Source organism: Ambystoma mexicanum, chromosome 8 (assembly GCF_040938575.1).
Source record: "Ambystoma mexicanum isolate Mex_15411 chromosome 8, UKY_AmexF1_1, whole genome shotgun sequence".
NCBI lineage: Eukaryota > Metazoa > Chordata > Amphibia > Caudata > Ambystomatidae > Ambystoma > Ambystoma mexicanum.
In genome coordinates, this window is record NC_090929.1 from 1,468,290,458 (window position 1) to 1,468,315,334 (window position 24,877).

The 24,877-nt window shown below is 46.3% G+C and overlaps 1 protein-coding gene across 2 annotated transcripts in view; it reads right to left on the reverse strand.

The window, feature by feature from the left end:
• Positions 1 to 24,877, reverse strand: part of BTRC (beta-transducin repeat containing E3 ubiquitin protein ligase) — a 2,926,431-nt gene that overhangs the window by 816,421 nt on the left and 2,085,133 nt on the right. For both annotated transcript variants that reach the window (XM_069611642.1, XM_069611641.1), the window contains one exon: positions 6,898 to 7,035. In XM_069611642.1, coding sequence (XP_069467743.1) covers positions 6,898 to 7,035 — 138 coding nt within the window. The remainder of the gene's footprint in view (positions 1 to 6,897; positions 7,036 to 24,877) is intronic.

The window sequence follows — 24,877 nt, forward strand, 5'->3', positions numbered from 1 at the left end:
GGCCAAAGGCCCTTTTGGAAAGGAGGGTGGCTTGGGATCCAGTATCCAAAAGAGCTGATAATTCACACTGACCCTGCACCCTTACTAGTACATAAAATCTGCCTTCTTTTTCCTCCAGGGAACCATAGAAAGTATGAGTTATTTGCTAGCCCAGTGGTCATTTTCTTAATATTGAACTTCAACACTGTGAGAGCTTAGGCAATTGTCTGTGTCTGAGACTGGGAATCTGTAAAGAAAATGTTACAACTGGCAATGGGTGGATTTGGAGAAACCTCTTTCTCCTCAGATTCTTTGCTGTCTCCCTTTTCCTGGGGGGTAGTTATCAGAAACTGTTTGGAGTAAGGACACCTCTGTTTCGATTCTATCTGGCACACATTTTGCGGTTTGAATAGTTTCTGGTTCTGGGTCGGTCTCTATACTTGCCCTGTCCCACTCAGGGTCTTTTGGGACCCATTTTTCTTTGGGAGGGATCCACTTGTTTCTGAAAGAGAAGATCTGTTTATCAGAGTCCTCCAGGGACTCTTCTCTTTCAAAGGGGATAATCTTATAAGCTCCTCCACAAAGTGGGTTCTTCTTTGGCCTCTCCTACTTACCCTTTGTTCTTTGGGTTCTAACATTTCGGGGGTAAACAAGTCACTTTCAGGCTCAGAGGTTTTTAGGAGTTCTGTCTCGGTGAGAAAGGAAGCTTCCTCTAGGGCTTGACATCTCCCCTGCACCCGGGCTCCTTTCTCAGGAACCTCTAGTTTGTCACACATTTCCATCGTCATTTCCCCCCTGGGTAATCAGCCCTGGGTGTTGGGGATTTCGGAGAAGTAGGGTTATGTTGAGGGTTGGACTGAGCCCTCAGCATGCGCCCAAGGTCGTTGGTCAGTTGCGGGACCTGCCACTCCAGCTGCGAGACCTTTTCTGGGTTGTAGGGAGGACTCGAGTCATACCTCTGCTGCTCCAGAAAAGGCCAACTGTCCCTTCTCCCGGAGTAGTTCAGTGTTTTGCCTTTCCTGTTTTATCAGTAATTTAAAGATATAATTTTAACTTAAGGGGTTCCCCTCTGCACTTAAACAAAGCTAGAAGGCAATGTGCTTTATCTTGGAACACAAAGAATTAATTCACACTTTACATAAAGTTTGAAACAGACCTGTCTCAGGTCTCTACATTATCTCAATTAATGATTATCACAACAAAAGACAGATGGAAATTAAACAGAAATACATCACCATTAGCCTTTCTCTAACATTCTTCATCCCTGCCAAGCCTTCACTGGGCATCACTAGGGTGGGGGAGGGAATCCTTCGCCAACAGGATCAGGCTAACAGAAACACATCTGCTTCATTCAGCCCAACCGGAGTTCAAAGTAAAAAGTCAAGAAGTGAAGTGACGTGCCCTTTCCCTGTCTGTGTGATGTCTTTCCCTCCAAATATAATCCAGTAATTTTCCAGAGATGTTTACCGTCAGTAGAATCCCACAGCTGCGCAGCCTTTGCAGACTTTGCTCTCGGATGCTAAAAGAATGCAACACAAGCTTTATCTGAAAACATAAACAAGCTGTCTTTCCATCATTCTAGCAAACAAATATTGAGCTCAGAGAAATGGGCCTCTCCTTAAGCTTGAATTCAAATGTTCATGTGGGTAGAACTCCATCTTGGAATCAAAGGTTACATTTTTTAAATTGTAGACACTCGGGTACTAGAAATTTCCCCCATAAATCTCCATTATGAATCTCCCTTCCCCCGGGTTCAGGGATCTATTGTCCTGGAACCGGGGGGGAGAGAGGATTATTTTGGAAATTCTGGTTCGGTGGATATCTGGGGAAAAAGTTCAAATTGGGAGGTGGAGTGATACTTCTCTCCTGAGGGAAGTTTAGAGGGAAGTTTCCTGGGGATTGGTTAGGTACCTTTGTACCTAAGGCTACCAGAGGTCGCAGGGTCTGAGGGATAATTTGTTCTGGGCCCCTGCCTAACTACCATTGAATTGGGCCGGTTTGGGGGGTCCTTCTGTCTTCCATTTTGCTTGTTAGCAGGAGGGTTACTTGTAGGCCCCACCCGTCTCCAGATTCAAGAGGAGGGGTCATTATTACCTCTGCCACCTTTGCAGCAGCAGGGGTGTTAGATGGTTTGGGTGTTTTAGCTGGTTTCTGGACCTCATATATCCTGATGGCCTGTTCACTCTTAACTGGCATGTGGTTCCTAATGGGTAGGGCATCACTCCTGGATCAGAGGGCTCTTTCCCATACCGTGATTGGTCAGGGTATCTCAACGCCGGTTTGTGTTTTTCAATTTTATTTGCCAAACTATCACACATGCTTCTCTCTGTCCACATTTCCTGATGGTGTTCAGAGAGCTGGCTTTTATCTCTAAGACCCAAGCCTGATTGGCCTCAAGCACTTTACTCTGGGCCATTAATCAATCTTTTAATTCCCTGATTTCATTCTGACTTGACTCATTTTTATTTTGTGCGGCCTGTTTTGTGAGCACATATTCCAAGCGGTTTGCTTTCAAAATACCAATCTCTTTCTCTTGTGTATTTCTACATTGCACTGCCTGTAAATGGTCAGCTTCTGCTTGCCTCACTCGCTCCATGAGTTCTACATTTTCTTTCCTATTTCTAGGCAGTTCCTGAGAACCTGACTGACACTTTTCTGCATCCATTTTCAACTGATGCACCTCCTGTGCAAGGACACTATTCTCCTGGTTCAAAAGACCATTTCCTTCACCAGTGGAATTTTCTGTTGTTTTAACGTATGTACCTGCTGATATATCTGATCAAAGTCATTTAGGGAAACAACCCCTTTTTATAATTAACTGACTGTTTCAATTTTTGACTCCTTTCTTTGTAATTGAAAGGCTGTGAATTCATCTAACAGCCCTCTATTATACATATTCTGATCATTTACCTTATGTTGCAATGTGCTAAAGTTTTGCCCACACTTAATGTGCATGTTGCAGTGCAGAGCACTCTGTTTCACGCTCTGCACTCTCTTGCTGCTGGGTTTTTAACTAATTTTTGAGTTGTTCTATGAGGCTTTCTTGTTTTAACTCCAACTCATGGCTCTGTTGTGCTTGATTGTCTAACTGTTTAAGTTCTTTCTGCACCTCATTTAGACTATCAGTCTGACTGAGCACAAGCCTCACTCTTCTGCACTAGCTCTTTCACTAACTGCAAGTGGAAGTATAGATAAGCTGCAAGCTGAGCCATTTTACTCAGTTCTACTTGAGCATTTTGGGTCATGTAAAATGCCTCAAATGCTTTGTGCCATATCCCACATTCACACCAAATGTCAATTCCTTCTGATGTCACATTTGGCATAATTTTAGCTTGCCAGCTCCCTTCATCCACCTCTGTCCACTCACCATGAATGAATAGCTTAATAAGGAAATGTCTCTTGGCATTGTTTAATTCAATAGTATTCATTTTTAAAATGGCCTTTTTGCAATTTTTGTAGAATTTCCTTTGCACAGGTGCAGAAATCACCCGTTTCCGCTTAATTTCCAATCACAATGCCAAATCCAAATCAATTCTTACTCCATCTTAATTTATCACCTACACACCTCCCCGGAACTCTGGGTTCAAGTCCTCACAGCACTTTAACAAAACAAAGATTACTTTCCCTCTACCTTAATGCACTTATATCCAAATGAATGGTCTGTCACAATGCACTTGTCATGACTCAGAAATAGCCAGCCAAATCCCGGCCACGAGCCCTCCATTTGTATTGATTATTGAGAGGCCACCCTCAACACTGGGAGTTCCTTCCCTCCCCAAGCTAAGTGTCACACAAATGGTTAATGTCAGTTCTTTTATTCAGCCCTATCTCAGCCACATATCATGCCGCTTGGATCTCTTCCCCTGAGCTACCAATGAGCCAAAAACTGGGCCAGTGTACAGAAAATATATTTGTATTTATTTGATTTATAGGCACAAGAAATCACAGTAAACTACACACTCCACCTTATTTGCGGCTCACAATTAACTTCTTGTTACACAAATAAATCACACCAATGGGTTGGAAAAAGCACAAATCACAATACCTTTCTTTCTATACATTTCTATACATTTCACTTCAAGAAATAATTAGCGCTAGTCAGTGAACACAATCAATTTACAGATGTAGTGCTGTGAAATTTTGATTTTCCTGCAAGGCTAGCAGTTTGGCTTGCAGATTTGGACAAATGCATATGGCAATTACTATTTCACCCACACCCAAACACAGGATTGCTTAGCAGTGGTGTTTTTAGACCCCCCCTACTTTGATCTGTGTTATGGAAGTCTGACAACAAAATTGGGATGATTGAAGAATTTTGGATTTCAGCTCCCCCTCCACTTAAAGGCCTGTGTTGGAGATGCGGGATGATAAAAATTGAGATGACTTGAGAATTTTGATTTAAGAACAGAGGCACCCCTCTTCCTAAAAGAAGTCAGCGTTAGCAAGCAAAATAGGATTACCCAATTACATTAAAGTCTATAGTTTTCAGCGCACACCGGGAATGAGCTTTTTTAATATCAAATTTTAACAAAATCACTCTCTGGTGTTCCACCAAGGGGAATTAATTAAATTCATATTTTTAGTTAAATAGGCTAAGGAACTACGCAGCCCCCCTCCCACCTACTATAATGCCAGAAGATTCCCCCACCTTTTGGTTACAAAGGGCTCAAGTCTACTTAGATCGAAAACCTAGTTTAAAGTTCAGGAAAGCCAGCTGCATTTCAGGACCCTCTGGAAAGATTGGGCAGGGGTCTAGCCACTCAACTCTCAAGGATGGCCCACAGCTCTCCATAGGGCCCAGTTTGCTTTTAGGCCTTCCCGGCAATAGACAGCTCCACCCAGAGGCAATCTCTGCAAAATTTCCTTTTGGTGTTTCCTTGTGGCTGTCAGATGGTAATTTTTAGGAGCTCCCTTCACAATGGTAAATTTAGGAGCTCTCCCCTTTTTCCTCATAGTGCATCCACTTTATATAGCAGTGATGACAGCATCAAGTTTACAATCTGGGGCTGCTCCATGCAAGAGTTTGCACACCCAGGCTTTGGACTTCTCTCTCCTACCAAATCAAGCCCCTCTCTTACGATTGGTTTAAGAGTCTGCAACAGACATATGGCAACTTCCCTTTGAAATCCCCTTTTGTTTCTATGTCCGCTTTTGGGCAAAACTTAGTTGTATAACAGAACTTCATCATTTTACCACTAAATGCCATAATATACATATATTCCGCTTTAGCTACTCATGGGGAATTTAATAAAACAACAGCCATTTCCGCATCATGCTGCACAGACCTGTGGCAATTTTCCGATATTTACACAAAAATATGAGCATGCAATTTACTCCCCATATTACTAGTTTTATCCTCCATCAGTTCGCCAACTCTTAAATTCAGGACATTTTCAGATCAGCTAGAAACCCATTTTAGATGGACATTACAGTTCCGTAAGTAGCAGGTGGAGGAATTTTATATCCACAAAATCGCCTGGAAATGATCTAAAAATAGACACAAAGGTCAATGCAGTATGACTTGCGGTTTCTCGGAAAAAGGCCTAAGTTATAATAGTCCTTTTAAATTAATAGTAAATCTTTATGTTAATGCAAATAGGAGCTCTGCTTCCTCCAAGCCATTTGTCTTGGCCAGCCTGTGACCAGGGTTTTTATTAGTCTCTTTGTTGATTGAAGTTGGTTGTTTGAAGTTGGTGGCTGCAGATCATAAATGGGGATGTATTTGCTACACAGAGATCTCCCACTGCAGATAATGAGGTGGGCCGTCCCTGTGATACCACAAGGCCTGTCCTCTTATCTGAAGGGGACCATCATTCCGATCTGAAAGGCTTCTATTTCTTGTATTTCTTTCAAAGTTTAATCTTCCCTTTATTGTAGCCCCTGTTTTCAAACCTCCCCCCTACATTACGGTCAGGTACCAGCCAGGGCCAACTGTCCTGCAGAGACAGCAAGTCTAGAGGAAGTTTTTCCAACATCCTCCAGGCAGGACACATTTTATTGCAGTTGTAAACAGTTGGAATGCACAATCCAGGCTAGCAATGGGGGAAGCCACTTCTGAATTTTGCCCATTGTCCTTGGCTGAAATGAATTTACATACTGCATTTTCCAACATCAGCCTTTGCCACACAGTGTGTTTTACCGATCAGAGTTCACTTTGCTTTTGCACTGAAAGTGCACGGCTGTTTCTTTCAGTCATCAACAAAATACACTTTCAATTACTTTCTGCTCGTTTTCAGCTGAAAAGTGGGTCTGAATGGTCACAGTGCACTCCCTTTTGTTGGGGGACAGTTTCAGTGAACATAATTGCTGCATTTATTTCTTAGCCTGCAATGTTATGTGCTTTTGCAATCTACACTTAGGTTACATTCTTGTTTTAGCCTTCTCTGGATTGCCCCTGCAGAAACACACCCGGATAGTCTACCTAAATAGGCCCAATTTTTCAGCTTGCATGTTTCTGAATGCTGGCAGGTCAGTTTCCCGGTGCGCCTTTCAGTTCTGTTGGTTTGGGGCTTTCATTACACCCCACAACATTCAACTGGTCAGAAGTAGTATCATAATAATGTACAAGTAGGCACATTCATGTCCCAGACTCCTCACATTTCCCATTCACAAACATTTGTACGTGATCTAGATAGACTCTAAAGTAAATAAATGAGTGTAAGTTAGCATCAATGTTAAACAAGTTTTTCTAGGACTAAAGTGACTCACTTTTTCTTGCCCATTAAGCAGACACTCCCAGAGTCAGATGAAGCATTTGCTGCACGGCATACCTGTAGTAATCTCCAAATCCATTGTTCACTGACGCAAGAGGACACTAATTAATAACTCAACCAAACGTAAGTAATATGCATCTGTGTTAAACTGGAGTCAGGGAATTAACTACTAATTGCATGTTTTTAGATTCCCCCTGGAGCTCACCTTTATCGTATTGTCCCTTAGACCACTGACTATCTTGTGCTCATCATACTGCAGACAGTAAACGCCTTTGCTGGTTTCACTCCGACAATGAATGCGTTGTAAACTGTGCCTTCCACACCGCCAGTTAGCTTCTATTGTCTGCATGGGAGAGAAACAAAACAGAAAAGTTACTCTCCTGCGAGTATTAGCTTAAAGTTCTCCCAATACCGGGATATGGTCACATTGTTACCTTGTATCTAGTATATTAGCTGTTCCTAATCTCCACATAGTGAGGACAGGGAACAGGTGCGTGTCTTCTGACCCATCATACCATACTTCCCATATGTACCCTCTTTTGCCGCCCACATCTAGGGTCCTAGAGCAAACATCAAGCAACAATTTAGATGGTGATCGAGAGTGGTCCACTGTTTATGAAGAGATATTTGCACTGTAAGTAAAATCGGTTACTACACAGTTAAATATCTTTTTTTATTTTTACTTTGCCATCAAGCTCCCTGCATTCAATAGAGCAGGGATTTTGGGGGTTTCCAAGCTGGATGACTATTAAAAGATGGAGACGGCAGAGGCCAGAATGAAATCATTCAGAGAGCTCTGCTCCTCTACACTGAACATCTGCTGCAACAGCTGAGAGTGCCCTGTACAGAAGACATGCAGTGTAAAGGGAGTGTCCGCTCTGAAGATGAATGAAAGCAGCAAAGGGCGTAGCTCTAGTGACATGGTTAAGAATGCCTTTTGCGAGCAAGGGCCTGTGGTTAATCCAGCCAATAATAATTGTCTACCAGGTGGGAGAACCTTTGCGGCATAGAATATGAGAATAACTGATCTAGTTCATGTGTTCAGTCTGGAATGTCCGAGCTTTTCTGATGTTTTTAAGACTTTCCTCACAACATTGATGCAATGGGTTTGGGGGGAAATTACAAAAAACAATGCCCTGAAAATGAATAAAGACCTGAAGGGTGCATGTAGGAGGGAAGGTCTCTGAACCGCCAACCTGTGTTTGTGATACATCAAGCTACAGAAAGCAATACTTTTTTTATTTCTTTCGCACACATCTATAAGCTCTTATACTAAACAATGGCTTCCACGAGGGTGATCACAACTATCTGTACCCCCAACCACGATATTATTTTTGTACCTTCAAGCCCACCAGGAGAGAGCAACGGTATTCTCACTGCAAACCTCCTAGTATCTGGAGAGGGTTACTCACACCTCACCTGCGATCAATCCATGTAAAATGAAGTCAATGAAGAATATGCAATTGGACTGCGAGACAGGGATAGGATATCCATGCTGTTCTTTAGAACGTGCTTCAACCTATATATTTATTGTTTGCTTGTTAGGTGCTTAGACAGCAAGTAAATTCTGTTTAAAAACACCTACAAGGCAACACAGAGGGAACATGGGAATGAGACACATTAAAATACATAAAATATTAAGTACAGTGGGGGGCAAAAAAGGACGAACCTACTATGCCTTGTGAGTATTCAGAATGTGCAAGTGCAGAAGGGAGGGAGCAGTTGTGGTAGGTGCTGGGGTGCCCATGCTCGTGGGTGAGCAACAGATGAAGTGCATGGTAAGTGCGAGCCCCCAGGACGGAGAGTGTGTCGAGGCAAGTGCTGAGGATAGACAGAAGCTTGGGACGAATCAGTGTAGGGAGGTCTGGGCCCCGAAGAAACATAAGGGCCCTGGTACCCAATCAAGGGGGAAGGAGGAGGTAAATAGGAAGTAAAGAAGAACGTCTTGAGGAGCTCACAGAATTCAACAAAGTCCTGCTGAAGATGCAGAGGGTGGGGGAGGCTATTCCATAGAAGGGAGACAAAAAGTGGTTGTTCCCAAAGGGTTTTGGGAACTCCCGTCCCCTGCACACTATCAATAATCTGTAACAACAGAACAATAATTCATTGGAGTAATATATTACTTCTGTGAATTCTAACAGAGCACATTTTCTTAGACTAAGTTGATGTGATAAGAATCATTTCTTCAGACCAAAGGTTTCAGCAAAAAATTCAACATTTTTATTATACAAAATATATAATAATGCCCAACGCGTTTCGAGTTTTCCACTCTTCTTCAGGGGCAATAGCACAATTTCTTAAGTTTCTATGAAAACAAAAAAGAATAATCATAACTTAGCAAAATAGTCCATATATATTTTCTTCCATATATAATAGTAGACTGTGACAAATCTCATCTATACATTATTTGGTAAAAAACAATCTTCAAATAACCCAACAGGTTTTAGCAGGATACAGGTACTTTTTCAAAAACCTACATAGCTCCTACAAATAGGTAGCACTCTTGGTTAATATTGCTGATCAGCCCATCAATAGTAGAACTGGTATAATTGCAACTCATTTTTTGAAGAAACCAGTCTTTTAGGTCAGGAGAAGGAGATCAGATAAGCGTCTGTTACAAGGATGTTCAATGAACTTACCAACTAAAGTGTGCTGAGAAATGGCAGACCCTCAATTTCACATGTTAGAACTTCAATGTGAAGGCAAAACCTCAAATTTGCCTATTAGGAAATTCAGAAATGTAGTCCCCAGTTATCATGATATTCAGAGCCTAGCCAGAAATGAAGGAAGCCTGGAGTGAGTATTAGGAAGTCTTAGTATTCTGTATTAATATCCCTAAATACCAGTATAAGATGGAATTACTTTAAGCAATGGAAGCAGTAGTGCTACACATTTAGATTAGAAGACGAGGCTTCCATAGGCAGATTTCTTTCTGAACCGTCAAATAAGGTGTATTCCACCGGTTGTCCCGTTAAGGAAATAATGCAGAAAATGAGATCAATTAGGTCCCCACAACACTCTGGCTACTTGTGGAAATTCAGGAGAGTCCGTAAATAACAGTTAAAGATGGACTTACTTTTAGCAATGGGAGCTGTAGTGCTACACTTTGAAATTAGAAGAAGAGGCTTGCATAGGCAGATTTCTTTGTGAACTGTAAAAAGGGTTTATTTCACAGGTTGTCCCGCTAAGGAAATAATACAGAAAGTGAGATCGATAAGGACCTCACAACACTTAGGCTACTAGTGGAAATACTGGAGAGTCCGTAAAACAACTTACTTGTGGCAGTATCAGGTCTTCATCGTGGGTCCATCCACCGGAACGAGGATGCGACACAATGGAGACTGGCATAAAGTACTGTAACTACTCTAATGCGCAGGCGTGCAATCGCGTTGCGCTGAGGAAATCCATCAACCTCCTGTCCTCTGTTTACACACAAAGAGTTGGTGCCAGAGGAACGCAGAGGTCTAGAGAGAGAATATTTAGTAAGAGAGAGTTGCAGATATTGTAGTCCCTGGCCCCAGAAAGCCTTGTGGATGATACAGAGGGATTTGAATTTAATCCGTGAAGCAACCGGGAGCCAGTGAAGACCTTTCAGGCTAGGAGAGATGCGGTCCGTGGGCTTGAGGCTAAGGATAAGTCTGGCTGCCCTATGCTGAATTAGCTGAAGGGGTCACAGAGTGGAAGAAGGTAGATTCAGGAGGATGCTATTGCAATAGTCAAGCCTGGAGAGAGCCAGGGCTCAGGTAACATTGAGTAGGAGAGGAGAAGGTGCCCCGGATGACTTCGGAAGAGCAGCCAGTTAGGAACGAGGTCAGCCAGTCCAGAGCGCAGGGTGTCGTGGAGCCTTTGTATGAGGATGTAGTTGACCGTGTCAAAGGCAGAGGAGTGATCAAGTAGGATGAGGACAGCTGGGGAGTTCGAATCCAGAAATGCAAGCAGTTCTTCACGGGTGTTCAGGAGAGCAGTTTCCGTGCCCCTGGATGCTCGGAATCCAGATTGATGGTTGTGGAGACCACCAACAAGTTCAGTGCCAGAGTTGTGTTTGGGCAAAGACAACCTCTCTAGAAGTTTCCCCAGGAAGGGAGGGATGGAAATAGGGCGGTAGTTGGCTGGGCAAGTGGGGTCTGCTGATGTTTTTTTTAAGGAGGGGGCGCACAAGGGAGTGCTTGAGGGAGGAGGGGAAAGATCCAATGGCAAAGGAGTGGTTGCAGAGATCAACAAGCGTGTGGGCAAGAGAGCCAGTGTTGTCCTTGATGGTTCTGGATGAGCAAGGGGAAACCTGTTTGGAAGATACCTTCATGGAGCGGACAACTCTGTATGTGTAAAGGTCTAGTAGGTTCCCCAATCTACAGCCACCCAATAGTAATATAGACAGCTGATAAGCATCCAAACTACACAGCGATTAGCAAAGCTGTCGTCTGTGTGTCAGTAAACATGGCATGTTATTTCTAACCATACAGGCTCAGAATTATTTTAGAACGTATTAAGCGAATACATATTTAAAAGCAGATCCATTTTCATTTAAGAACACCTTTTAATTCATTGGGTTTAAAACTCGATGCACTCCAGAGGGGGATCCCTGGCCATCGGCAAGATGGCGGCACCCGCTGGGCCCATTGGGGGAGGGGAGGCGGCATGCTCAGTGTCCTGCCCACAACGCTAACAGACCCCATAATTCTAAGAGCGGACGCGGACCCCCCCCTCATAGCAGTGATTGTAGCAGTGTAGGTGCCCAGGGCGTCCCGCCACCCGACTTGCTAAGGGTCCAGTGGCGCGGAGGCCAATAGCGGGAAGGTGGCAGCCAGCCCTCCCATCACCCAACAGCTACCTACCAGCATTGGAGCAAAGAGTCCAGAGACAGAGGGAAGCGAGACAAGGCACCCGGCAACAGTGAGAGTCTCCCCCTCGCTCTTTCCGCCCCACAGCGTGCCCGCACAAACACTGGCTCTCCCCGGTTCCACCTTCCGACAAGCTATCTGAACCCCTGGTCCCCTGGCTAAGCGGGACACAGGAGCCGTGGATAGCAGGAGGCAGGGGTGCATAGCGATTCAAAGTGCACCTATGGCTGCGTGGCAGCAGCTGTGGGAGTTGGGGCTGTCACTGGACACTTGGCGGAGCCCCCGCTCCCATGCAGGAACCCAGACAGAGTCCAAGCACTATCGGACTCTGTGGCCCCCCCCCGACCCACGAGGAAAAGTTTAATTACTACTCGAACACTGATGCCACCTCCAGAACTTCAAGAGTGACCACTGCTCCATGAGTGTTAACTGTAGCCCCTGGAGACAGATCTTACCATCAACATCAGCCCATCCCACAAGGGTGAGACCTCCAATAAGCCGGACAACACCCCCCGACTCCAGCGCATCTGAAGGTGAGGAGAGGGCATTCACATGCACCCTTGCCTCCACCCCCATGCAGATAGCTGGGCAAGGAGCACCAGCCCTGAAGGGAAACTAGCACCTTGAGCCTGGCCGCAGCACCCTAGCTCCACATAGGCTATCTATAGCCCTCGGAGACCAACAAACTTACCTCCACCGGCCACCCAGGTCCCAAATAAAGGATCCACCACTAACAAGACATCGGACGCACCTTCTGTCCTCCAGGAGGAGCCAGTACCCGCCATATCTAGCAACAGCTCCCCTGCACCCATACGGGGGCCCTACAGCATTCAACACCCAACAAGCCTGGCACACTTCATCTACTATCCTGCCACAAGCTAGGCGCCGCGAATCCCAGCTCAAGCACACCCAGAAGCAGGAAGGGAGCGGCCATCCCCACGGGCAAGTGAGAAGACACAGGGTCCTAGCAGAAGTGGTGAGCAACAACCCAAACAAAAGCTCACCCTGACCCCGCAGCTAAGGGGATAACCCCCAGGTTAAGCCACCAGAGGGACAGAAGAGCCCTGAGATATCAGTAGGAGTGGGAAAAGAACCAGACTAAACCCGCCCCGCCCCCTAGTAACCACAGCGGCACAACAGGGAAGCAACTTCCACCTCGCCCCTTCCAGAAGAAAATGTCAAAATACCATAAGCCCTCAAAGTCAACGGATATAGCCACCATGCTGCTATCACAGGAAAGGGGCAAAAAAACAAAGTGAATGGCCTAGACAACCGGATGGGGGAATTGGAACACAGAATCAGTGAAACTGAAGACCAAACCCTAGACCACGCGGTCCAGTTAACCGAACTAAGAAGGAAACTCCAGGCCATGGAAGGGAAAAACAAGGAAGTGTCACGCAAGCAGGAAGGCCTTGAAAACAGGCTGCGCAGTAACAACGTGCGGATCAGAGGGGTTCCAGTCAGTATCTCCGTCTAAGCCCTATAGCCCTTCCTAAGTAACTTCTTCCAGATCCTCCTCCCTGACTGTGACAGAGTGATGCTGCTGATGGACCGAGCCCACAGGCTGCGGAGCTGCAGAGGAGCTGCTGCAACTGAGCCACCTGATATCACCCGGACGCAAGGAGACCTGATATTTCAAGGAACCGCACTGCAAGTATACCAGGACTTGCCGCCAGCAACAGTCCAGAGGCGCAGAGCCCTCAGACCACTCACGTCTATCCTTCAAGACCACAAAATAAAGCACAGCTGGGTATTCCTGGCAGCCCTACAATTCACATACAAAGGCCACGCTCGAGTGATAAACTTCCTCGAGGAGGCATGTGGCATCATGGGGGGGGGGTGAGCCATCCACCCCTGATGAAGATCAGCAGAAGACCCTCCTCCACCGAAGATGGAGGAGAAGCCCTGAAAACAAGACGGAACATATGGACTCGGCTCACGTAAAGGGGGAAAAAATGTATACTCCCCGAAGCAATCATAAAAGGGCCTGAATAACCACCCACACTTTGGTTCCGCTGACCCCACTGCACCGGTGATCGGCTTGACTCACATCCACACACTCCATTTTGGGAGCTTGGGACTCCCACGGTTCACCCCAGCCATGAGAGGAAAGTATCTCATGGGCCCAAGGTCCCCAGGCCCAGTTAAAAGCTAGTTTGGTTTTTTCGGTCAGTTGATTGTCCCTCCGGGACAGGTTTTGCCGGTTCACAAAAGTAAAAACCCTGGAAGCGGCGGCCAAGCACTAACCCTATCATTCTTCATGGCAGATGACAGTGCCCAAACCCCCCCCTACCCACCCTCGGAAGCTGGGGCACCCCCTCAGGAAGACTTTCCGCCACATCAAAAACTCTGCTTCGTGACCCTGAACGTCAAAAGCCTCAACTCACCTAGTAAGCGGAAAGCCACTCTCTGACGTCTAAGCAACCTAAACAGCTCAGTGATCTTCCTTCAAGAAATGCACCTGACTGAGACTGACTCCCCAGCCTACAAGCTACATCCTTCCTGAAGCAATACATGGCAACAGGTGGCGCAAAAAGAGGGGGCACAGAGATATTGATAGCAAGAGGGGTTCCATTCACGGAATGAGAAACATTACAAAGCCTGGATGGCCGCTATATGGCAGAGAAAGGAGACTTGTTCGGCCAGCCATACACCTTGGTCTCAATCTGCGCCCCCAACGAAAACCAGGAAAGATTCTTTACTGAAGTGGAAGCCACTCTGCTACCCTTTCTAGAGGGCCAAACAGGCATAGGTAGAGATTTTAACGTGTCCCAGACCCACTGATGGACAAGTCAGGCCCTCCCATGGCAAGAGACTCCAAAATAGCCACAGGCCTTCCACAACTTTTCAAAGCGCTGGGAGTAGTAGACACTTGGAGAGTCCTAGCAACGATAGCCAAACACTAGTACTCCTACTCCCACGTACACTGCACCTCATCTCGTATAGACCTGCTTTTAGCCGGCCCGCAACTCCGCTCATTCACAAAGTATGCATAGACACAAGGGTACTCTCGGATCATGCTCCGGTGAACCTAGCAGCACAGATCCATAACCCGGAGCCGCCACCAATACCGTAATGGTCCCTCTACGATCCAATCTTCCATGACATGGCCCTCCGAGACGCTACAGCCACAGCCATGAAGCACTACTTCACGGAAAACCCGACTGGCCCCACCTCAATTGCTACAAGATGGGAAGCAATGAAAGCGGTCATCAGAGGTGAGCTGATAGCTCACATGACAGCCTACAAAAAACAACGAGCTGCCCTTCGGGAACAACTAGAGAAGGACTTAGCCGAAGCGGAGAGGAATCACAAAAAGGGGTGGTCCCCGAAAGCCGCCTTGGCACTCCGTATCACCCGAAGTTCGAAGCACATTACGCGGAACAGACCGCCCAATCCCTATCCCCAACCAAGCAGAGCTACTACATGCATGGCAATTAAGCCAATAAGTTCCTAGTTAGAAAACTGTCCAAAACCCGATGTCAGAATCAGATAACTGGCCTGAAAGATCACAGGGTGAATCACCCAATACGCCTAAGCAACTAAACTACAATTGAGTGCGCACACATGATCAACACCATGACGGCCACCCCACGGAATCCGAAACTACATGAGCAATACATTGAGGAAGCTGCCCTCCCACACATGCCGGAGGCGAATAAGAAAGCCCTGGAGCTTCCCATCTGAGGGGAGGAGGTGGAACAAGTGACAAAAGCCTTAAAACCCAGAGCCCCGGGCCCGGGCGGATTCTCGCCTAAATTTTATAAACTCTTCAGTCCTCTCCTCACGGGCTTGAGTGGGCTAACCATCGATAATTTGCCATTTGGTGTACTGGTGGTGGATTTCTCATCTGTATATGGCATGGTAAAAATCTTGGTCATCAATATCTACTGGCACAAGGGCATCGCCCTGGTAAATGCGTTTGCTGAGAAAGTATGCCATATAATAGACGACTGGTCTTGCAAGTTCTTGAATGGGAGAATCATATTGGTGGGTGATTTCAATGCAGACCACGATTTCGAACACTCCCCCTGGGATCTTGATGGGATTATTGCTGCTCAAACAGAGAAGTGACAATCGGGGCAAGTTTGGTACGTGGATCTAGGGGGACGAGGCCTTCAGCCATTAGTGGGGAGGAAGTCTGTACACCTCCCTGAAACCGATTGGCATACCTGGCATAGGGGTGACAGTTGCTCCCTTTTGGATTATATCTATCTAGACTTGTTCTTAATGAATTGCTGTGTGTCATTTGATGTGCTGACAAACACCTGGAGTGACCATTCCATTCTAATGGAAAATTTTGACTGGATATTGAATTCCAGGGTATCCCGTCTCCAGCCCTGGGTAGTTGCCAATGTGGCCGGTAATGCAGTCAGATGAACAGACATGAATATCTGCCACTTGAACCAGAAACTAAGGGAAGCACTCAACTTATCCACCGAGTCCTGAGAGAGAGACTAACGGGTGTTGTTTCTTTGCCAATCGAAGTATATGTGTGAGCTTGGTACAATCCTTGAAGATCATTCGACGGAGGGACTGGTTGGGTGGCTACACTAGACGAGCAATGCAATCCAGAAAGAGCGCATGTGGTCTTCCAAATGGAAGCAATTTGTTGATGGTTTTCGAAGAGTACATGAAAAATCCCTATAGTTGTGAGAACGTACAATTCCCTGGCCTTATCCTCTACAGGGAGCAACGAGAGTGTGATCCTTTGGATCCCTGGCAATGAGAATCCGACTTTGGGCAGAGAAACACCGAAGCTTGATGAAGGCTACTCGCATCAGTGGAATCGACAACGCGATGGGCAACGGTCTTGGCAGGAACCTTTCCAATCCAGGGCAGTGGTCCTTGCAGACTATGAAACATGCCGGAGATTCTGGACTCCTCAGAGACTCGTTTGATACCTCTCAGAATGCATTGATCCGCAGGTTCTTCTCAAGGTTTCAGACTCTAGGGCAGTGGTATTCAAACTGTGGGTCGCGACCCCCTAGGGGTCCGCGGGTGCATCCCAGGGGGGCCCTGAGAGCTCAGCATGAAAAAAGATTTTTTTTTTTTTTTTTTTTAGATTGGAAGAAATGGGCAGGGGTGGCCCACATGGGCGGGCTGAAGCATGAAACTGTCTCAGGCAACAATGAAAAAGTGGCCCACAGTTGTAAATGGATATTCATTCCTTTAGTCACAGACTGGGCCTCACTACTACTATGGCGGACCAGTAACAACGGTGCTGGTAAGCTACCGGCACCGTTGCTACCGTTCCGCCATAGTAAGAGTTGTGCTCGTGGGTGCTTGACAGCCCCCGCCAGGTCTGACCTCAGCTCGTCGGATGCACCAGCACCGTTATTAACGGTGCCGGTGCATCCGAGCTCCCCCTTCCCATTTGAGCCATATGGGGCTCGAATGGGGATCTACCGGCACCTTCGAAAGGGCAATTATCATGTCCGCCTAACTCGGCATGACCTAGTAACTGCCCATTCGCGGGTGCCAGATCCGGATGCAACTCCAGTGGCAGCCGTGCCGGTTTTACCGGCACAGCTACCGCCAGAGTAGTTATGAAGCCCACTGTTTCAATAGTACCCAAAGGGGTGCTTTGTGTTAAAATGTAAGTAAATTGTGATATATTCAGCAACAATGGTCAACATTACTAACTGCATAGTGGCCCCTCACCCATTATGGAGGAGCTAAGGAGCCAGCCCAGTGAAACAGTGAGCACTCCCTCAGCTGCTTTATCCAGCTAATGGAGTGCTCCTGGGCTGGCTGAACTGTCAAAGGGAAACACTGTTTCCCTTTGACAGTTCAGTTTAGTTCCCCAGCCGCACATGCTCACTGAGCCATGCAAGTGCTGGGGCGTTTTGCTTCGCCAGCATTGCATAGCTCATTGGAAATGCTGGCTGGGGGGCACTGCATGTCTGTATGTCCGAGGGGGAGCTCCTGCGCCTCCTCGCACATACGGACAGAGCAGCTGGAGCAGCACCCACACACAGGCCAATGCAGAAGGTACGTTTATGTTCATTGTTTTTATTTAAACATGTGTATGGATGCGTTATGAGTGAGTGTATGGTGATGGATGCTCATGTGAATGATAGAGTGATTGCTGTATGAATGTGCAGCGCCTTGCATATACACATAATCATGTTCATTGTGTTAGGACCAGTGGGGCCCAGGGGACAGGGATGGTATCTTTTTACCAGACATCTATCATTCAAAACCCTCTGCCTTGTCCACAAGGCTTTCTGGGGCCTCGGTCCAAAATACCTCCAGCTATTCCTCCGCAAATACCTCCCCTCTCGAGCTCTTCACTCCTCTACCTCCAACTCCCTCAGGGTCAGTCGTTTATCAAAGAAACGAGCTGGGGGTAGATCTCCGTCTTCGGCTGGGGCCTCCCTCTGGAACAGCGCCCTGCCACTCTAAAACTTGAGGAGAACCATCTTTCTTCCTGCACTTATCAGACCTACCCTGTCTGCTGCCTTAAACGTAGCACTTGCAAATTGCTGGCTGCACTACCACTATTTGTTGCCTTTATTATTTATTTATTGTTATTTATCTGTTTCTCCTCTGCTTCGCACTTTCCACTTCTCCCCCCTTCCATGCACTTTTCCCCTCACACTTGCGCGTTCTCAATGTCACTGGGCCTAGTAAGATCGCTGTTTTATTCTCCTCTGTTCCCCTCCCTTGCCTTGTCACGCTCTGAAACACTTGTGTACGAGCGCGATAGAAATAAAATATCAATGCCTGCCCCCTGGACTCCCAGCAACAATTGCAAACTGTTTGGCTATTTACCCATTTTTTGTTAAAAGTATGCTCTACAATGCAACATTTTAACCTATTATTTAAAAACAAATTCACAGGGGGAAACCCCCCCGAACCTCCCCTTAATGCCCCTCCACTTAAAAAAGATTCACCAGCCGCCACTGGCCCTCAGACTGTGTTGGGAACGGGATGGGGGAACCGAGGGACTATGGTGGGAGCACAATGGGCGTAAACCATGGGATAGTGATGGGAGCAGAGTGGGGAGAGCCCTGGGTGTGTGATGGGGTGGGGAGAGACCAGCGACTGGGTAGGAGTGGGATGAGGGAGCCCAGCGACTTTGATGGGAGCAGGTGACGGCGCGCAATATATACTGTCCATTTGGCATTTCTGGGGGGTCCCGACCTGCCCAAATTTTGCTCAGGGGGGCCCTGGCCAAAAAAGTTTGAAGACCACTGCTCTAGGGCCTTCGGGGTGGACATAGTGCAGTCAATATGGCCTCAGACATTAGTTTGTGTTTCCCTCGATTGCCTTCATTCGAAAGGGTGATTAGGAAAAATCCAGTCGCAGCTGTCTTGGTAGTTCGTTCTGGCCGAGCAAGGGATGATTTCCGAGATCCTGTGAATGCTTGCATGTTAAATGTCATATAACCCACTAACCAATATAAACTCAAACTCCCTGCATACTCATCTAAAAAAAACTCACACAACCATCTCTCTCTCGCACCACAAGCTGCATGCACTTCACCACACTGCAACAACACATAAGCCTCACCTACAGCACACACGGACTGACGCCAATCCAATACTCGCACCAAAGCTCAGCACCCGGTGTCTACCGAGTTGAAGCTGCCAACAGTACACCACTCCTCTCACTATCCTACTACCTCTTCACCTTACTAACCCATCCCACCTTCTCGTTTACAGATCTGCCAGAGCGCCTGGGGACCAATTCCGTTGGTGACTGTGCGCTATAGAAGTACCTTTAACATAACATAACTTTAGAGTGGAAATTAAATAATTTCAATGCAGGCGAGTTTCAGTCACTTGTCAGCTCCCTTGTATCTGGGTTTCCAATTAGGACTAGTACCAGGGGGAAGGGACCTGCCAGACATACCCATTGGTATAATGAGGAGATGGCTGTTGTAAAAAATACCATGAGGAGAGAACTGAGACTCATCCATCGTACCATCTTGCATGAAGAGTCTCGCTATGAGCAGGAAAGGAAGATCAAGCAAACCTATAAAAATTATTGTAAGTCGTTGAAGTACAACCTCCTACAACAAGATGCTGAGACAATGTTGGGGATTTTTATTAATGCTGAATTCAGTGCCTTTTGGCACCTGGTGAATGGGCAGGACCCAAATCATGTAATCTCCCAACTCAACTCAATTGCGTAGCAAGAATGGCTACAGGTTTTGAGGGTATGTTTGAGCCACCTACTATAGCCTCTGAGGACGCAGTTGGTTCGGCTGATTGGCCCTAGCTGGGAGCCCTATATAGATATTGATGCCATCTATTCCCGGATCTCTAAATGTAAAAGATCTAGAGCCCTGGGCCCTAATGGACTAACTAATAACACTTTCAAGGAGGATCCAAACAACTTGGAAAATCTGTTATACTTGGAATTTAAGGACATTTTTTTCCAATTTTCCAATTGGGTAACGCCTGAATCCTGGAGTGCTGCTCACGTTGTACCCATCTTCAAGTGTGGGAACAGAGCGGACTCAACCAATTATCAAGCTATCTCACTGATCGATGCCGATTGTAAGATCTTTTCGGCCCTCCTACTCTCACATCTTGAAGAATGGGCTAGAACGACCCATCCTCTTGATCAATTCCAGACCGGATTTAGGAAGGGCCACTCCACTAATATCAACTGTTTTGTCCTCAAGCACGTGCAGGAAGAGTCTTGGAGGTCATCAAAGGGCTGCACTTATATGGCCTTGATCGACCTCTCAGCCGCATTTCATCACGTGGACCGGGGCCGTCTATGGGCTAAACTGGCCAGGTGGGGCATGCCAGGGGGCGCTTGAAACTCATTAGTGGAGTCTACGAAAATTGTGGGATCCAAGACTGTCTTAGTCAAAGGAGTGATGTTACCCAAAGAGTTTGATTTTACCGGGGGGTCAGACAGGGATGTGTTCTGGCCCCCTGGCTGTTCAACTAATATTTCTCTGATGTTGCATTGTCCCTTGAGAAGGAAGGATTAATTGCACCTAGGTTGGGCCAGGCGAAAATCGTTTGGCTTGCCTATGCAGACTACCTTCTGATCTTCGACCTAACCAGGGTCGGTCTGCAGAGGTCATTAAATAACTTTGGGAGCTATGCCAAAAATAATGGGCTCATTATTAACCCTACTAAAACTAAAATTCTCTCTTTTAGGGAAGCAAGGATCAAGACCATTGGGCACGTTGGCACTGTTGGTGGAATGCCCATTAAACTCTCTGAAAGTGTTAGATATCTGGGCTTCAACTTTGCAGCTTACAAAGGGTGCAATACAGCCACTGAGGCCCTGCTTCATAGGTCCAAGCTTCTGGAAACTCAGATTATCAAGATCGACCGTAAGTTCGGTAGATTCTCCCTTAAACCTGCCCTAATGTTTTTTGAAGGGAAAAATGTGCCGAAACTTAGCTATGCTCTGGAATTAAAATTTGATAAAATGCACAAAATCTTGGATAGAATCGAGGGCAGAATGTGGCAAAGAATCCTCGGTGTTCCGAACGCAGTCCTGCTAACAGCCATATGATTCAAATTAGGTGTTGCATCCCTCTGGGTAAGTGTACAATGGGCTTGTTTGTCCTTATTCTCAAAAATTATGGCTCACATTCCTGACTCTTTGTACCAACTAATGGGGAGAAATGTGACCTAGTCCACTGTTTTAACTTCCCTAAGCGAAAGATCAGAGGTCATTCTCTGTGACCTTGGTCTGTGACCCTATGAAGGTTAAAAAGGCCTTACTTGATTTTGATTGGATTCAGACTATTGATGCCTTCCATTTTTACCCTACTCTGAACCATTTGGGGCATGAACATAGATGTAGAGGCTCTCTATCTAAGATTTTGGTCCAATTTCCGAATAAATTCTATCAGGGAATACTGCTTAGAGTACGATGGAACCTTTTACCCAAAGGGGAAATTCAACTAAGAAGGTTGCACATAACGAATGAGGCGGCTGGCTGCCGGTTTTGTATGGGGAAATTACGGAGTCTCTACGGCATCTGGTTCTGGAATGTGGCACTCTACAGGGCCTTAGCGCTAAATATCTTGCACCTTTAGATGTGAACACTTTATGCTTCAATGAAGAGGTGGCCTGGCAGCGTTGCCTCAGTATCCGCAGTGTACACGAGGGCTTGGCCCTATCTGGCTTTATTAAAAGTATGAAATTGTAGTCTTCGTGCAATAGAAGGTATTTGTGATGGACTTTTGAAGGACTAACTGCTGGTTAGTTTGATTAGTTTGTAAACTTAGACCCATCAATAATATGATGATATAATGACCTAAAAGATACATTGTGCATATTAAATTCAATCTGCTTTAAGAGACCATCATTTAATTGCTGACATCTTTTATCTCTTCCCCACTTTAAATGTGGTAGAGGTCAAGCTATACCATCTGCATGATTCGTACTATTTGGTCCATCATGTAGCGGTCCCTTATGATATGTTTTCTCCATCACTAAATGTTGAATGCATTGTTGAACTGTATATCCAATTGATTGTATATAATTGTTTTATTATCTTGGTTGGACTTTCTAACATTTATATAGTTTTTTATATTATTCCACTTATGATGGTTAAGTGAGTTATTTTTGTTTTTTTTCCATCAATGATTGTTTCTTCTTTCTTTTTTTTTTACATACGATTGTGTTTTTATACTTGCTCTGATTAATTCTCTGTACTTGTTAAGGTTTAAGTAAACCAACTGCAATAAAAAAAAAAGGACACAAGGGACTGCACCTCATACAGACTCATTTCACTCCTCAACATTGATGCGAACATCTATACCAAGGTGCTGGCCAACAGATTAGAGAGGATTCTCCCCACACTTAATGTGGACCAGACAGGCTTCATCGCAGGGAGAAGCACTGGAGACATCTGCCGAGCCCTGAATTTAGTGGAAATAGCAACTGAGAACCACCAAGAACTGGCCGTACTCACCCTGGACACAACCATGGTCTTTGACCGGGTCAACTGGTCGTTCATAGACCTATCACTGAAGGCATTTCAATTTGGCCCCAACTTCCGCAACCATAGTACTTACTAGCCAGCTACGTGATCCCCAAAACGTCTCTAAGAATAAAACAACACAAATCGGCCCACATTCCACTCACGTGCGGAACGAGGCAACGATGCCCACTCTCCCTGCTAATCTTCACCCTAATCATGGATCCCTTTGCCCAGAGAGTCCGTAATAACAATGCTATCGAAGGAATGTCGCTAAAAGGGAAACAGTACAAGGCGTCTTTCTATGCCGCCAACGTGATGTTGTTGCTCACGAAAAGCTAGAGCTCATTACCAGCAGCCCTGATCGAGCTGGAAGCCTTTGAATGAGTGGCAGGCTTCTCCATCAACTACACCAAGTCGGAGGCCCTAGGAGTGAATCTAGCAAAAGAGACGCTACACTTCCTCCGCCCAATTTGCCTACTGAAATGGAGCACCACAACGACCAAATACCTGGGAGTACATATTATGGCCGACCCCAAAAAGTTATACGCAACAAAATTCCCCCAATTATTCAATGACCGAAAGGCAGACCTCAAGAGATGAGAGACCCAAGAGATTTCCCTCTTGGGGAGGGTGACTGCATGCAAAATGAATTTACTACCAGATTCCTGTACCTCTGCCAGTGGAAATCCCCTTGAAGCCAATCCTTCAACTAGAGAAGCAAATTCTCCGATTTATATGGAATGGGGGGAAAGTGCAGATTCCCAGAGAAAGTAATGACAAGGGCAGCTAAATAGGGGGAATGGGAGTACCCAACCTCCGCAACTATTACATGGTGGCCCAGCTAACAAACACCCTGGCATGAACGGACCTCAAGGATCCCCCAAAATGGGGCAAGATGGAACAAGCCAGAAGCCCGATTCCACTCAGCAACCTTCTACACACCTCAGCGGCAACACGCACAATGGCCAACAATCCTCTCATCGACCAGGGCCACTTTGAGGATCTGTGACAGCACACTACAAAAGAAAAAGATTGCCAAGGGGCTGGGCCCACTCGCCCCTATCACTCACAATCCAGACTTTGCTCCGGGACTGCAGGCGGCGAACTTCCACAACTGGACCCACGGAGGACTACGAACTCTCTCACAGCTATTCAAAGACAGAAGCCCCTAGACGACTTGGAATGCAAGGCCGACCTTAACCAGTCGGAAACAGACAGGTTCACCTACGCACAACTGCATCACTGTATCTCTCAGCCAGCAAACAGAAAGCCACTAGGGTGCCTCTCCCCCTGGAACTCTCCTTATCGGAAGTCCCCAGGAGAAAACAAGTCTCTGAACTCTGCAAGCGATTGCAAGAGGACATGCTGGTGGTGTGACCGGCATACATGGCCAAATGGGAAACAGACCTGGGGCATAGCATTGAGGACCAGACATGGGTCGACATCTGGTCCAGAAACAACTCTGCCACCAGGTGCATCACTGTTAAGACGGATTTCTGAACCCTGGGCAGAGGTTCAGAAGGCCAGCCTAGTTTCTTGGAACAGGGTAACCTTCTGGACAAACCAGACCAATCAAGGTAGCATTGTTGGCGGACAAGACTAGATCTCAAGAAGGGTGAGGGTGACTAAAAGACCTCAATGAGGACACAGAGTAAAGGATACTTACAAATCACTACCAGTCAGGTGTAGATATATTAAAAATACAAATACATTTATTTCAAGGACTTTGAGTTTCAACACACAAATAAAATCACAGTAATACCTCTAAGCCAACACAATCCTCTCAATATACATATATAGAAGACCAATGGGGTCTAAAGGGTTAATGCACGAAATGAGTCCACAACCTAAAGGGGGAAGGAAACGGGCAGTGCAAATAGTGTTTAGTCCCTTCTGCATCAAACACAATCCTAACTGAAAGGCAATCCAATCCCTAAGAAGAGTGTAGCCTATTGCTCAAATGTACTTGCAATGCTGGCGCAAGCAGCAATGCATATGGGCAAAACGGGGTCTCTTCAAGGGTCTGTAGCAGCTCAGGAAGGTGGGTGAGGTGATGCAGAATAAGTTCCCACTATTTGTGGAGGGTCTCCACAACAGGGCAGAGCAGTTCCAGAGTTTGAGAATAGTTTGCTAGTTTGCACTAGCAATGGAAAGAAGAGGGGCCCTCAGGAGCCACTCGTGCTTAAAAATTGATGGATGCGGAGAGACCACCAGGGGGCGCAGACGCGATGGTCGCTTGAGCCACCGTCTCCCTCTTCAAGCCCGCTAAAGTCATCTTTTCGAGCAGTGCAGGGGCAACCAAAGTTAGGAAAAACCAGCCGACGGAGTAGATAAAGCGACTCAGCACCCACCCAGCCATAACCCAGGAGACGAAACTGCGTAGAGAGGCAGAAATCAGCTCTCGATTGGGAACCCCCGGGCAGCACAGAAGGCCCG